Source organism: Manis pentadactyla, chromosome 5, assembly GCF_030020395.1.
Source record: "Manis pentadactyla isolate mManPen7 chromosome 5, mManPen7.hap1, whole genome shotgun sequence".
Taxonomy (NCBI): Eukaryota; Metazoa; Chordata; class Mammalia; order Pholidota; family Manidae; genus Manis; species Manis pentadactyla.
This window is the reverse complement of record NC_080023.1, coordinates 105038078-105052624: the sequence shown is the minus strand read 5'-3', so window position 1 is coordinate 105052624 and position 14547 is coordinate 105038078. Positions and strand designations below refer to the sequence as shown.

Below are 14547 nucleotides of genomic sequence, written 5' to 3'. Positions count from 1 at the left end.
CAGCATTCCACAAAGCTGGTTACTCCCTCCTTAGGACATTTCTTCTCTTACAGTTTTCATATCATGCCTCCTGGTTTTCCGATGTGACTGGCTGCTGATTCTCTTGATGCTTTGTGGCCCCTCTCGCCATATTTTTTTTATTATTAGGGTATCATTGATATACAATCTTATGAAGGTTTCACACGAACAACATTATGGTTACTATATTCCCCCCTATTATCAAGTCCCCACCACATACCCCATTACAGTCACTGTCCATTAGCATAGTAAGATGCTATAGAGACACTACTTGTCTTCTCTGTGCTATACTGCTTTCCCCATGGCTCCCCTATATTATGTGTGCTAATCATAATACCCCTTAATCTCCCACCCTCCCCACCAGCTCTCCCCTACCCCATCCCTTTGGTAACTGCTAGTCCATTCTTGGGTTCTGTGAGTCTGCTGTTGTTTAGTTCCTTCAGTTTTTGCTTTGTTCTTATACTCCACAAATGAGTGAAATCATTTGGTACTTGTCTTTCTCTGCCTGGCTTATTTCAGTGAGCATAATACTCTAGCTCCATCCATGTTGTTGCAAACGGTAGGATCTGTTTTCTTCTTATGGCTGAATAGTATTCCATTGTGTATATGGACCACATCTTCTTTAATCATTCATCTAATGATGAACACTTAGGTTGCTTCCATTTCTTGGCTATTGTAAATAGTACTGTGATAAACATAGGCATGCATACGTCTTTTTAAATCTGGGATCCTGCATTCTTAGGGTAAATTCCTAGGAGTAGAATTCCTGGGTCAAATGGTGTTTCTATTTTTAGTTTTTTGAGGAACCTCCATACTGCTTTCCACAATAGTTGAACTAATTTACATTCCCTCCAACAGTGTAGGAGGGTTCCCCTTTCTCCACATGCTGGTCAGCATTTGTTGTTGCTTGCTTTCTGGATGTTGGCCATCCTAACTGGTGTGAGGTGGTATCTCACTGTGGTTTTAACTTGCATTTCCCTGATGATTAGTGATGTGGAACATCTTTTCATGTGCCTGTTGGCCACCTGAATTTCTTCTTTGGTTCAGATCCTCTGACCATTTTTTAATTGGGTTATTTGTTTTTTGGGAATGGAGGTGTGTGAGGTCTCCATATATTTTGGATGTTAATCCCTTATTGGATATGTCATTTATGAATATATTCTCCCATATACTACCATTTTTTTAAATGGTGGAAACAAACAGGAAAGCTTCAGTTATATTCTGAATAACATCCCAGTATACTGAGGCCTCTTTGTGCAACTTTCCCAAACTTACTTATTTCTTCATGAATTAATCAAAACTTTCAATAACCAAGATAAGCTCTGAATACTGCACCATTCTTTAAAATAGAAATGTGCACAATACAAGAACAGAGACCAAATGAGAAATCAATGCTTGTTTAAATAAGAATTCCAAAGACGAAACTATTCAACAAATTTTCTAGAGTCTAAAATCAGACATTCATTTCTAGTTGCAGAAAATATTACACACCTGAATGAGGAAATAGTATGTTATACAAACAACTACTCAAACATCACAACTATGATTAAATCTACTCTTTAAATTTGCATTTGGAGACATGGCAGGGGAAATTTGTTGTAACTCAGTGATATGTAAATATTATTTCTATTATTAAGAAAGTTACACTACCTTTTCTGACCACGTTCTTACCTTCTCAAGCTTGTATCATCGTGTTCTTGTAGAAGGGTGGTTGGGTGAAGCACACATTTTCCACTATCAATTTCAACCCGTATATCAAGTTCAAAATCAATATTTCTCTCTGTTGCTGTGCCACTAAGACTTCGGTTGACTGGTGTTGTCGGCCAGCGTTCTGTAAACAGCTGATGAACAGCAGCAAAGCCTGTTGCTTTTTTACGAGATGTGTGTCTACACAAAGAAAGGGTAGAATTCCATTGTAGTGAAATGGGAAGTTTCCAATGAACTATTTTCCAATGTCTCTTAGTCCCACTCTGGCTAGGCATATTAAGATTTTTCTCTATAAAAACAAACAGTTGATCCAGGAGCAAGATGGCGGTGTGAGTAGAGTAGCGGAAATTGCCTCACAAAAGAATATATATTTTTGAAAATACAACAAATACAATTATCCCTAAAAGAGAGACCAGAAGATACACGACAACAGCCAGGCTACATCTACACCTGCGAGAACCCAGTGCCTCACGAAGGGGGTAAAATACAAGCCGCAGCCTGGTGGGACCTAAGCGCCCCTCACCGCAGCTCCCCGGCAGGAGGAGAGGAGTCAGAGTGGGGAGGGAGAGGGAGCCCAGGACTGCTAAATACCTAGCCCTAGCCATCCACACTGGGAGTGCAGACACACAGAGCGTGGTGTGCTGAATACTGGGGAAATGGAACAGTAAAACCTGGGAGCAGGTCTCCACAGCTGGTGTCCCTGGGACAAAGAAAAGCGAGTGCTTTTTGAAAGTCCTAAAGGGACAGAGACCCAACCACTGGACGGAAGCGTCCCAGGACACTTAGCCCAGCAGCTGGGAATCCCGGGGAACTCCGGGCACCCTAACCCCCTGGGTGACAGCACAGCTCTGAGGCCCCTCACAGCGATAAACAGGCTCCTGCCCATTCCCCTTCCAACGCAGCTCCACCAGAGTGGAGCAGCAGCCTGAGGCCGGCCATGCCCAAAGTAATCATGGAACTTAACTCCACAGCAGCTGGGCAAGAATCAGACACCCCATCTGCGTGCAGCTGCCCAGCACAAACCGCTAGGGGTCGCCATTCTCCCAGGAGAGGAAGGCCACAAACTAGCAGGAAGGGACGTTCTCCCAGCCGACACATACGCCAGCTCCCCAAAACTACATCTATTGCCATGAAAAGGCAGAGGAATTTGATCCAGACCAAAATCACAGAGACAACCCCTGAGAAGGAGCTTGGAGAGATAGACCTAACCAATCTCCTTGAAAAAGAATTCAAAATAAACGTCATAACCATGCTGATGGAGCTGCAGAGAAATATGCAAGAGCTCAGGGATGACGTCTGGAAGGAGATTACAGAAATGAAAAAAATCTCAGGAAAGATTTATAAGTAGAATGGATGAGATGCAAGAGGCCATTGATGAAATAGAAACCAGAGAACAGGAACGCATAGAAGCTGATGCAGGGAGAGATAAAAGGATCTCCAGGAAAGAATCAATATTAAGAGAACTGTGTGACCAATTCAAATGAAACAATATTCGCATTTAGGGGTACCAGAAGAAGAAGAGAGAGAAAAAGGGATAGAAAGTGTATTTGAAGAAATAATTGCTGAAAACTTCCCCAAAATGGGGGAGGAAATAGTTGCTCAGACCACAGAAGTACCAGAACTCCCAACAGAAGGGACCCAAGGAGGACAATACCAAGACACATAATAATTAAGGTGGCAAAGATCAAGGACAAGGACAGTTTAAAGGCAGTTAGAGAGAGGAAAAAGGTCACCTACAAAGGAAAACCCATCAAGCTATCATCAGACTTCTCAACAGAAACCTTACAGGCCAGAAGAGAATGGCATGATATATTTAATGCAATGAAACAGAAGGGCCTTGAACCAAGGATACTGTATCCAGCACAATTATCATTTAAATATGAAGGAGGGATTAAACAATTCCCAGATAAGCAAAAGTTGAGCGAATTTGCCTCCCACAAACCACCTTTACAGGGTATGTTAGAGGGACTGCTCTAGATGGGAGTACTCCTAAGACTAAATAGATGTCATCAGAGAAAATAAAATCACAGCAAAGAAAGCAGACCGACCAAATACTAACTAAAGGCAAAAAATAAAATCAACTACCCACAAAAGCAGTTAAAGGAAGCACAAAAGAACACAGAATAAAACACCCAACATATAAAAATGGAGGAGGAGGAATAAGAAGGGAGAGAAATAAAGAATCACCAGACAGTGTTTATAACAGCTCAATAAGCGAGTTAAGTTAGACAGTAAGATACTGAAGAAGCTCACCTTGAACCTTTGGTAACCACGAATCTAAAGCCTGCAATGGCAATAAGTACATATCATTCGCTAATCACCCTAAATGTAAATGGACTGAATGCACCAATCAAAAGACACAGAGTAACAGAATGGACAAAAAAGCAAGACCTATCTATATGCTGCTTACAAGAGACCCACCTTAAACCCAAAGACATGCATAGACTAAACATCAAGGGATAGAAAAAGATATTTCATGCAAACAACAAGGAGAGAAAAGCAGGTGTTGCAGTACTAGTAACAGACAAAATAGACTTCAAAACAAAGAAAGTAACAAGAGATAAAGAAGGACATTACACAATGATAAGGGCTCAGTCCAACAAGAGGATATAACCCTTACAAATATATATGCACCCAACACTGGAGCACCATCATATGTGAAACAAATACTAACAGGATTAAAGGAGGAAACAGAATGCAATGCACTGACTTTAGGAGACTTCAGCACAACACTCAGTCCAAAGGATAGATCCACCAGACAGAAAATAAGTAAGGACACAGAGGCACTGAACAACACACTAGAACAGATGGACCTAATAGACATCTACAGAACTCTACATCCAAAAGCAACAGGATACACAAGTGCACATGGAACATTCTCCAGAATAGACCACATACTAGGCCACAAAAAGAGCCCCAGTAAATTCAAGAAGATTGAAATTCTACCAACAAACTTTTCAGACCACAAAGGTATAAAACTAGAAATAAATTGTACAAAGAAAGTAAAAAGGCTCACAAACACATGGAGGCTTAACAACATGCTCCTAAATAACCAATGGATCAATGACCAAATTAAAATAGAGATCAAGCAATATATGGAAAGAAACGACAACAATAATACAAAGCCCCAACTTCTGTGGGACACAGAGAAAGCAGTCTTAAGAGGAAAGTATATAGCAATCCAGGCATATTTAAAGAAGGAAGAACAATCGCAAATGAATAGTCTAACGTCAAAATTAATGAAATTGGAAAAAGAAGAACAAATGAGGCCTAAAGTGAGCAGAAGGAGGGACATAATAAAGATCAGAGAAGAAATAAATAAAATTGAGAAGAATAAAACAACAGAAAAAATAAATGAAACCAAGAGCTTGTTCTTTGAAAAAATAAACAAAATAGACAAGCCTCTAGCCAGACTGAGTAAGAGAAAAAGAGAATCCACACACATCAACAGAATGAGAAACGAGAAAGGAAAAATCACGACGGACCCCATAGAAATACAAAGAATTATTAGAGAATACTATGAAAACCTATATGCTAACAAGCTGGAAAACCTAGAAGATATGGATAACTTCCTAGAAAAATACAACTTTCCAAGACTGATCAAGGAAGAAACAGAGAATCTAAACAAACCAATTACCAGCAAAGAAATTGAATCGGTAATCAAAAAACTACACAAGAACAAAGCCCCTGGGCCAGATAGATTTACCTTGGAATTTTATCAGACACACAAAGAAGATATAATACCCATTCTCCTTAAAGTTTTCCAAAAAAATAGAAGAGGAGGTAATACTCCCAAACTTATTCTATGAAGCCAACATCATCCTAATACCAAAACCAGGCAAAAACCCCAAAAAAAGAAAATTACAGAGCAATATCCCTGATTAATGTAGATGCAAAAATACTCAACAAAATATTAGCAACTCGAATTCATGCACCACATAAAAAAAAAGGACAAAAACCACATGATCATCTCCATAGATGGTGAAAAAGCATTAAACAAAATTCAACATCCAGTCATGACAAAAACTCTCAACAAAATAGGTATAGAGGGCAAGTACCTCAACATAATAAAGGCCATATATGATAAACCCACAGCCAACATCATACTGAACAGCAAGAAGCTGAAAGCTTTTCTTCTGTGATCGGGTACAAGACTGTGATGCCCACTCTCCCCACTGTTATTCAACATAGTACTGGAGGTCCTAGCCACGGCAATTAGACAAAACAAAGAAATACAAGGAATCCAGATTGGTAAAGAAGTTAAACTGTCACTATTTCCAGATTACATGATATTGTACATAAAAAACCCTAAAGACTCCATTCCAATACTACTTGAACTAATATCGGAATTCAGCAAAGTTGCAGGATACAAAATTAACACACAGAAATCTGTGGCTTTCCTATACACTAACAATGAACTAATAGAAAGAGAAATCAGGAAACCAATTCCATTCACAACTGCATCAAAAAGAATGAAATACCTAGGAATAAACCTAACCAAAGAAGTGAAAGACCTATACCCAGAAAACTATAAGACACTCTTAAGAGAAGTTAAAGAGGACACTAACAAATGGAAACACATCCCATGCTCTTGGCTAGGAAGAATTAATATTGTGAAAACGGCCTTCCTGCCCAAAGCAATATACAGATTTGATGCAATCCCTATCAAATTACCAACAGCATTCTTCAACGAACTGGAACAAACAGTTCAAAAATTCATATGGGAAACACCAAAGACCCTGAATAGCCAAAGCAATCCTGAGAAGGAAGATTAAAGTTGGGGGGATCTCGCTCCCCAACTTCAAGCTCTACTACAAAGCCACAGTAATCAAGACAATTTGGTACTGGCACAAGAACAGACCCACAGACCAGGGGAACAGAATAGAGACTACAGACATTAACCCAAACATATATGGTCAATTAATATTTGATAAAGGAGCCATGGACATACAATGGGGAAATGACAGTCTCTTCAACAGATGGTGCTGGCAAAACTGGACAGCTACATGTATGAGAATGAAACTGGACCAATGTCTAACCCCATACACAAAAGTAAATTCGACATGGATCAAAGACCTGAATGTAAGTCAAGCAAAAAGCCATAAAACTTTTAGAAAAAACATAGCCAAAAATCTCTTGGACATAACCATGAGTGACTTCTTCATGAACATATTTCCCCGGGCAAGGGAAACAAAGGCAAAAATGAACAAGTGGGACTATATCAAGCTGAAAAGCTTCTGTACAGCAAAGGACACCACCAATAGAACAAAAAGGAACCCTAAAGTATGGGAGAATATATTCATAAATGACAGATCCAATAAAGGGTTGACATCCAAAATATATAAAGAGCTCGTGCACCTCAACAAACAAAAAGCAAATAATCCAATTAAAAAATGGGCAGAGGAGCTGAATAGACAGTTCTCCAAAGAAAAATTCAGATGGCCAACAGACACATGAAAAGATGCTCCACATCGCTAGTCATCAGAGAAATGAAAATTAAAACCACAATGAGATATCACCTCACACCAGTAAGGATCACCACCATCCAAAAGACAAAAAACAACAAACGTTGGCGAGGTTGTGGAGAAAGGGGAACCCTCCTACACTGCTGGAGGGAATGTAAATTAGTTCAATCATTTTGGAAAGCAGTATGGAGGTTCCTCAAAAAGCTCAAAATAGAAATACCATTTGACCCAGGAATTCCACTTCTAGGAATTTATCCTAAGAATGCAGCAGCCCAGTTTGGAAAAGGTAGATGCACCCCTATGTTTATCGCAGCGCTATTTACAATAGCCAAGAAATGGAAACAACCTAAGTGTCCATCAGTAGATGAATGGATAAAGAAGATGTGGTACATATACACAATGGAATATTATTCAGCCATAAGAAGAAAACAAATCTTACCATTTGCAACAACATGAATGGAGCTAAAGGATATTATGCTCAGTGATATCAGCCAAGTGGAGAAAGACAAGTACCAGCTTAGTTCACCCATATGTGGAGTATAAGAAAAAAGAAAGACTGAAGGAATAAAACAGCAGCAGAATCACAGAACCCAAGAATGGACTAACACTTACCAAAGGGAAAGGGACTGGGGAGGATGGGTGGGAAGGGAGTGATAAGGGCGGGGAAAAAGAAAGGGGGCATTACGATTAGCATGTGTAATGTGGGGGGGGGGCATGTGGAGGGCTGTCCAACACAGAGAAGACAAGTAGTGATTCTACAGCATCTTACTATGCTGATGACAGTGACTGTAATGGGGTTTGTGGGGGGGATTTGCTGAAGGGGGGAGCCTAGTAAACATAATGTTGTTCATGTAATTGTAGATTAATGATAACAAAATAAAAAACAAAACAAAATAAAAAAGTAACATATAATGCTTGCAGCTCACTTCTAGATTCTGAGACGACATAAGGATCTCAAAACAAAAGGCTACTCACGAGGGTTTCCTGTATATATAAAATCTTTCTTTCTCATGCTCTTCATCCTTTTCATCCTTCTCAGAATCTTCACTAGTAGAAGACAAACTGTCATCCCGTCGGCCCTCTTCAGGTTGGAGAGGAATGCCTGGTGGGAAACCTCCCGGAGTTTTGGGGGAACTGAACACAGAACATGAGCCTTCACTGTTTGACGAGTAATGGGATGGACCTTCGATGGTTACTGAGAGAAGGTCCAGTTCTGTCTCCTCTGGAAACTGATTGTAAAAAGAGGAAACATGAATCAGGATAATACAGATCTCTTCTTAATTAAAAAAATTTAAAAAAAGGAAAAATAAATGTTTAAACATTTAAAAATTCTCTGAGTTGAATTTTCTCACTCTGAATTGGAAGAAAGATCAGATATATGAAATGGCACACCAAGGAAGGAAGCAGACGGTCAGGCCACAGAAAGCCACACCACTGACACACTAAAAATTAGTGAAGTTATACTTTGGATAAATACATATCATATTAATTAGTACATGTAATTCTTTAAAGCATAAGTTAATCATGCTGCAGAGACAAAGAAACAATGTGATCAATGGTAAATCCGAAGAGCAAGAAAGCATGTTAGTGACTGACAGCATGCAGTGTGAGAACAGATGTACTTCATGCTTCTAGGGGCTTTTGTGGATATAGCTTTTAAAAATGAGCCCCTAACAGGCAAAAGAAAGATGTGCAAATAATTACATAACTAAAAGTATCAATCAGTCGAACTTAAGAATGCTATATTTTAAGGTGAGTAGTTTGTATAAACATCATATTACTAACTGATAATTGTACCAGGCCATTGCACTTAGGTAGGCCAAAAAAACCAAACAACTTTCCTGTGACCTAATTTTGATTCCTAATTCTGAGACTTGCTTGAATACCCTTTGAGAATGCGATAAGCCTCTCTGTAAAGTGTAATGGGCAAGGTAATTCAATTTACTGATGCTACTGTTAGATAGTGAAATCCTAAAATTGAGATTTCAAACAGGTAGAAAATCTAGCTTTTTTTCATTTTTTATAATATATGTTATTTAGTAATTAAGTAAATCAGATTTTATTTATCAGAGTATCTTCAATTTTTAAAACTGTGGGTAAGAGTTTATGTAAGTAAATGTCCCTTTGTTTTATATTTATTTTATGTTTAACTATGCTTTATTCTATTTTTGTAATTTATTATTTTTACGTACTATTTTTTATAAATAGCATACACTGCTATTTAAAAATAGGACTGAATCAATTCAAATGTTAATGCCTTGAAGGATTACTTAATCGTTTCTCAAATATACATCCATTGAATCATTACACTGAACACCTGAAACTAATATAATGGTAGATGTCAATTATATCTCAATAACCATAAATGTTGGACAGAAAAAAAGTCAGTTAGTGAAATCCATCCAACTCGTAGTAATTCATTTATTTCCAAGTTCATTTTTAGAAAAAAAGTACATTTTTATCAAGCTCACTATTATAATCTAATAGTCTAAAACAAAATTCAATTTTACTAAATTTAGTGTAACTGTGATATATAGAGAGAATCTCACTTTAAGAGTGGGGAAAGGGGAACAAAATATATGTGGAATAAGTGCCAGTTTTTAAATGTAACTTGACAGAAAACTTTTAGACAAAGATTTATATAGCTAATATAAGGATAAATTTTTAAATTCAATTTTACTGTTAAAACATGTTTAGGGAAAATATTTGACTCATAAAAATGTTAATTCAATTTATAAATGATAAGTGTAGCACATTTCCCACAACTTTTAACATGAGAATGATTTTTCAGATTGTTCTTATACTTGGTTTTTTATACCACTTGGCTCAAAATAAATAATACTCAGTGATTAATTTGTTATTCTGAGATAGGTTTGATTCTAAGTTTGATTTAGTTACCTTTTTTAAATAAAAGATTTACTTTGTGGTTGCATGCAGGAAAAAAGATTCACTTACGGATTAGCAAATAACTTATACACTGCAGATTTTGGTTTTGATTTGGTTGAGTAAGCTGATTTAGTCTTTTTTTTTAATTTTGGAGATTAAATAATATTAAACTATGCCAAATATAGAACAAAAACATTCATATGAGAGCTTAAAAATAAAACATACATGATAAAAAAGAATTCAAGCAATTCTAAAACTTTATATAAAATATTTTTGAGGCCCAAATTTAGAACAAAATAAGAAAAAGATAGTTTGAAAGCAGATTTTTCAGGATGGTTAATTAGTTTTAAAGCAAAATTTACATTATTCTTAATAAGTACCTGAAAATACCCTTCCCCAGGACAGCTGGATTGTGGTGTACTTCCCCATACTGTCTTTTTCGACTTAATTAAAATAAGAAAATTTACAAAAACTCATGAAAAAAAAAATTTTAAAAACAATGGTTTAAACAAATATACAGAAAACAAATAAATTTTAACATACTCTAAAATTAGAATACAACTTTGAAGCTGACCTATTTACTTTTAGATACTATTATCTCTATATATTCTGAACTACAATACAGAAATAATGCAATACATAAATACTAAGGTATAAACGTTTCACATCTACATTTGTGCAAAAGACCTAATTTAATGTGGATTTGCACTTGAAAGAAAAATTTTTCAACCAAACATTTTTACCTAAGAGCAAGAAGAGGTATGGAGTCTTTATTCTATATACAACAGTACCCCCCTGCGGTAGGGCTCCCAAGTGTTGGTGTGTGGGCCGTGCCTTGCTATGTGGTAATGCAGACACTCTACCTGTCATAACCCACTTTGATCGTCTGTAGGAATTTGTATTTTGAAACTGATTAACTACTATAATTTTGTCATCACTAAAAGTTGTTTGGCACTGTATATCTGTAACAGTAAGTTTCTTACTGTATCTTGGATATTGAAAGTTACTCTGGGTCCAGGAGATGCTGCATCCACACGGATTTCTGGGAGTTCCTCAGTTTCTCCTACACGGGAACTGTAAGTAAATTATAAATAGAAAACATTAATATTTTTGTTTAATAAAAAAATCCCTGGACATTATAGAAGTGTGATTGATGACACAAACATTCTATTTCTAAATATTTACCTTACCCAAGGATTTCTGGTATTCTAATTCTTAATCTTTAACATTTCATAAAATAATATTCAATGTTTGGATTAACGTATTTTCCAAAACTAAGCCATATTAAAAAGAATTTATACTTCTATTTTAAAGTGCTCATTTACTACTAAAACAGTATTTTTCTTTACACATATAGATAAAATTTCCATTTTTTCATATGCTAAATATGTAATCACACCTTTTCTAAAATAACAAAATTTAGAGCACTACTAAGCAGTTACTACTATACACATATACATTTCTTTGGGTAGTCTTTAAGTTTACACATAAATTTGTCTAGAAATGTACTTCATTACTTAAAAGCATACAATGATTGTGATATAAATGTGATAGAGGAAATCCTCAAATAAACTTCTTAGTTTGACAGTATCCACAATTACTGGTATTTGACTATCAATAAAATCCATTTTTGCTGTTGTAATTTTGCAATTTCCCCAATTAGAACTCAATAAACAATTAAGCGACTGTGGTGAAGGAGTCAGTTATTTTACTATTTATTTTATAATCAACATGATTATAAAATAATTATATATTTATGTTATATAAATGTATATAATATATATTATAAACAATATAGGTAATTATAAAATAAATTACAATTGTATAAATACATATAACATAGTAATAGATAATATATATACTTAATCTTACTACTTTATTACTTGTTTCATTGGTTGAAATATGTATTACCTTGCCCTTTCCATTCGCTTCAGAGGTGGTCTTCCAGAAGCAGAAATGCTTTTTGATCTGCTGTAACTTGGTTTGTAACCCAAACCCCACTTATCCTTTAGGGAAGCAGCCTAATGAAACAGGAAAAAAAAAGGGTGACTTTAGGCAGTTGTTCATTGTTGTAATGTCTGACTACAAGTTTATTACTGTAATTTCTAACTAGAGTTAAAATAGTCTACTTTAAACAAGGTAGATTGTTTCCCACAGGTCAATTACAAGTTACTTTAAATTGTCACTTAACAATATAGATGAATGGAAGTAGAGCAGGAATCAGCTACTCTTTAGTTCTAATGTCAGGAATGAAAATATGAGCCATCAAGCTGGCCTGAGAACATACAAGAAAAAGAGTGGGAGTAGCAGGAAGGGGTAGAAATACTATAAGAAATATGATGAGAAGAAAGGGAACAAAAAGGAAAAAGGAAAATGAGAATAAAAGGAAGGATTCCGGGAGAAAGTTAGGAGGGGGGAAATGGGAGACCAGGAAAGGCTAGGGGGAGAGAAGGAAAGAAGGTTGGGGGAAGCGACTTCCAGTCATCTCTGGGACCACCCAAGGGCAGGCCTGTGACAGAACTCTTTATTACAGCAAAGGAAAGGAAGGGGTGACTTCAACACTCTGTCTCCAAAGCCCTCTTCTCCAAATTTGTAGCTGGGAGCTAGATATTAAAAAGATTCCAATACAATGGAAATTTGGAATATAAGAAGGCTGAAAGGGAATTGAGGGGGAAATAACAAATGGTAAGAACACAAATGTAATTTCAGTAATTTTCCTAGTCCTCTGTACCTAATTTTATTTGTAACAATTACCTACCAAGTGTAAACTACCTTACAAAGAGTATCACAACCAATATTTTAATCACACTGCATAACTGTTAGGTACACAGTGGCAAAAATCTTAAACACAGAATTATGTACCACAGATCATCACTGCCTGTTTATTACTATCAGAAACCAGTGATGAGTAACTCAAGTTGGGTTTTATCTTTAATCTAAATAAGTAATTTAGAACAGTACTCAAACTAGGTTGTCTGACAGTTTGGGAGTGATTAAGGAGAAAAAGTTCAAGGCAATGAACCCTGGATCTCTGCAACTCCCCCCGCCTTCCTCTGACTGAATGTGTTTCTTATGTCTTGAGGAATTACCCAAAAACCGTATTCTGGTAACTAATGGGGGGTTGGGCGGAGGTCTGCTGATTATCTAAAAAAAAAAAAACAGAAGAAAACTAAGAACTCATTCATCTTGTTTAAAAAAGTAGTTTTCCTACTAACAAGACCACCTTGACCCAAAGCAACCTACTTTCATTTGAATAAGTTTTGACTTATTTTTCTATATGTTTTTAGTCTATCTATATAATCATTTCAGTTTTTAGCAACTGGACTAAATTCCAAAAAACATGGTAGGTAGTGGTGTCAAAGATAAAAAACTTGTTCTTTAAGAGACTCAAACTCCAGTAAGGGCAACAAAACATGCAAATAATAAAGATAAGAATAAAATGCTGAGAGTATACAGGTGCTGAGAGGCAAAGGCAGCTGTGAAAAATGGGACAGGGTAGAATGGATTTCTCAGAAAACTTCACCTTTGAGTTAGAGACTGTCATGAAAGGCAGACATAACACAGTGGCTAAGGGCATAGACTGTAGAGTCTCACTGGTAGGATTTGACTCTTGGCTCCCCTGGGATTAGTGGCTGTATATCTTGGTCAAACTACTTGCCCTCTCTGTGTCTCAGTCTCCTCATCTTTAAAATGGGTAAAATAATACAAGCTACCTTACAGCGCTGTTTTAAAGATTTAATGGGTTGTTAAATGTAAAATGCTTTAAATAGTGCCTGATACAGAGTAGGTATGAAATGTACAAATCAGGTAGTATTATCACCAGCAACAGGTGCAGAAAGAGAGCAATATAAACACCATGATAAAGTTACATGAAGTAAACAACAAACAGTAGTAATATTCTTCTTAAATGTTTACTCACTCGCATACTGGATCTCCTTAATTTTTTACGGACATCTCTTCGAATGTCATTTACAGCAACAGATTCTAATTGTTGATAACGCTGAATTTCCTGGTTTATAGTTCCTTCACTTGCACCTAATTTTCTGTAGGCAAAACAAATATGGCAATTAGTTTAAAGACATAAAAAGTAAGATCTATTTGTACTTTGCTCCTTTTAAATTCTTTACTTAGCAGAATAATCAAAGATTATGTATAGACAAGCCAAAATTTCCATAAGGTTAACACTTCTATCTGGCAAACTGAAAAAAAACAAAAAACAAAAACTCAAACATTCTAGGAGATGAACCTTACTCATCACTGCATCAAAAATCTCTGACAATCTCATGAAAGCTATGGGCCCACTCTGCAGAAGACTGTCTGTATGAAAATTTCTACATATTTTAAGTCTCAATTAAGATTTTTAGGGAAAGAAGTATATTTTGCTTCAAGTCATTTTTAATCCCTGAGAACAAAACTCAAACTTAAATGCAAATCATGGTATGATAATTTGCAGACAAGTTTTTAGTCAATA

At 36.3% G+C, this 14547-nt stretch overlaps 1 protein-coding gene across 1 annotated transcript in view; it reads right to left on the bottom strand.

Moving 5' to 3' along the window:
• LOC118928599 (bridge-like lipid transfer protein family member 1) overlaps nucleotides 1-14547 on the bottom strand; it is a 179059-nt gene that overhangs the window by 32552 nt on the left and 131960 nt on the right. The window contains 6 exon segments of the mRNA XM_057503269.1: nucleotides 1690-1905; nucleotides 8166-8419; nucleotides 10457-10519; nucleotides 11060-11150; nucleotides 11988-12097; nucleotides 13996-14119. Coding sequence (XP_057359252.1) covers nucleotides 1690-1905; nucleotides 8166-8419; nucleotides 10457-10519; nucleotides 11060-11150; nucleotides 11988-12097; nucleotides 13996-14119 — 858 coding nt within the window.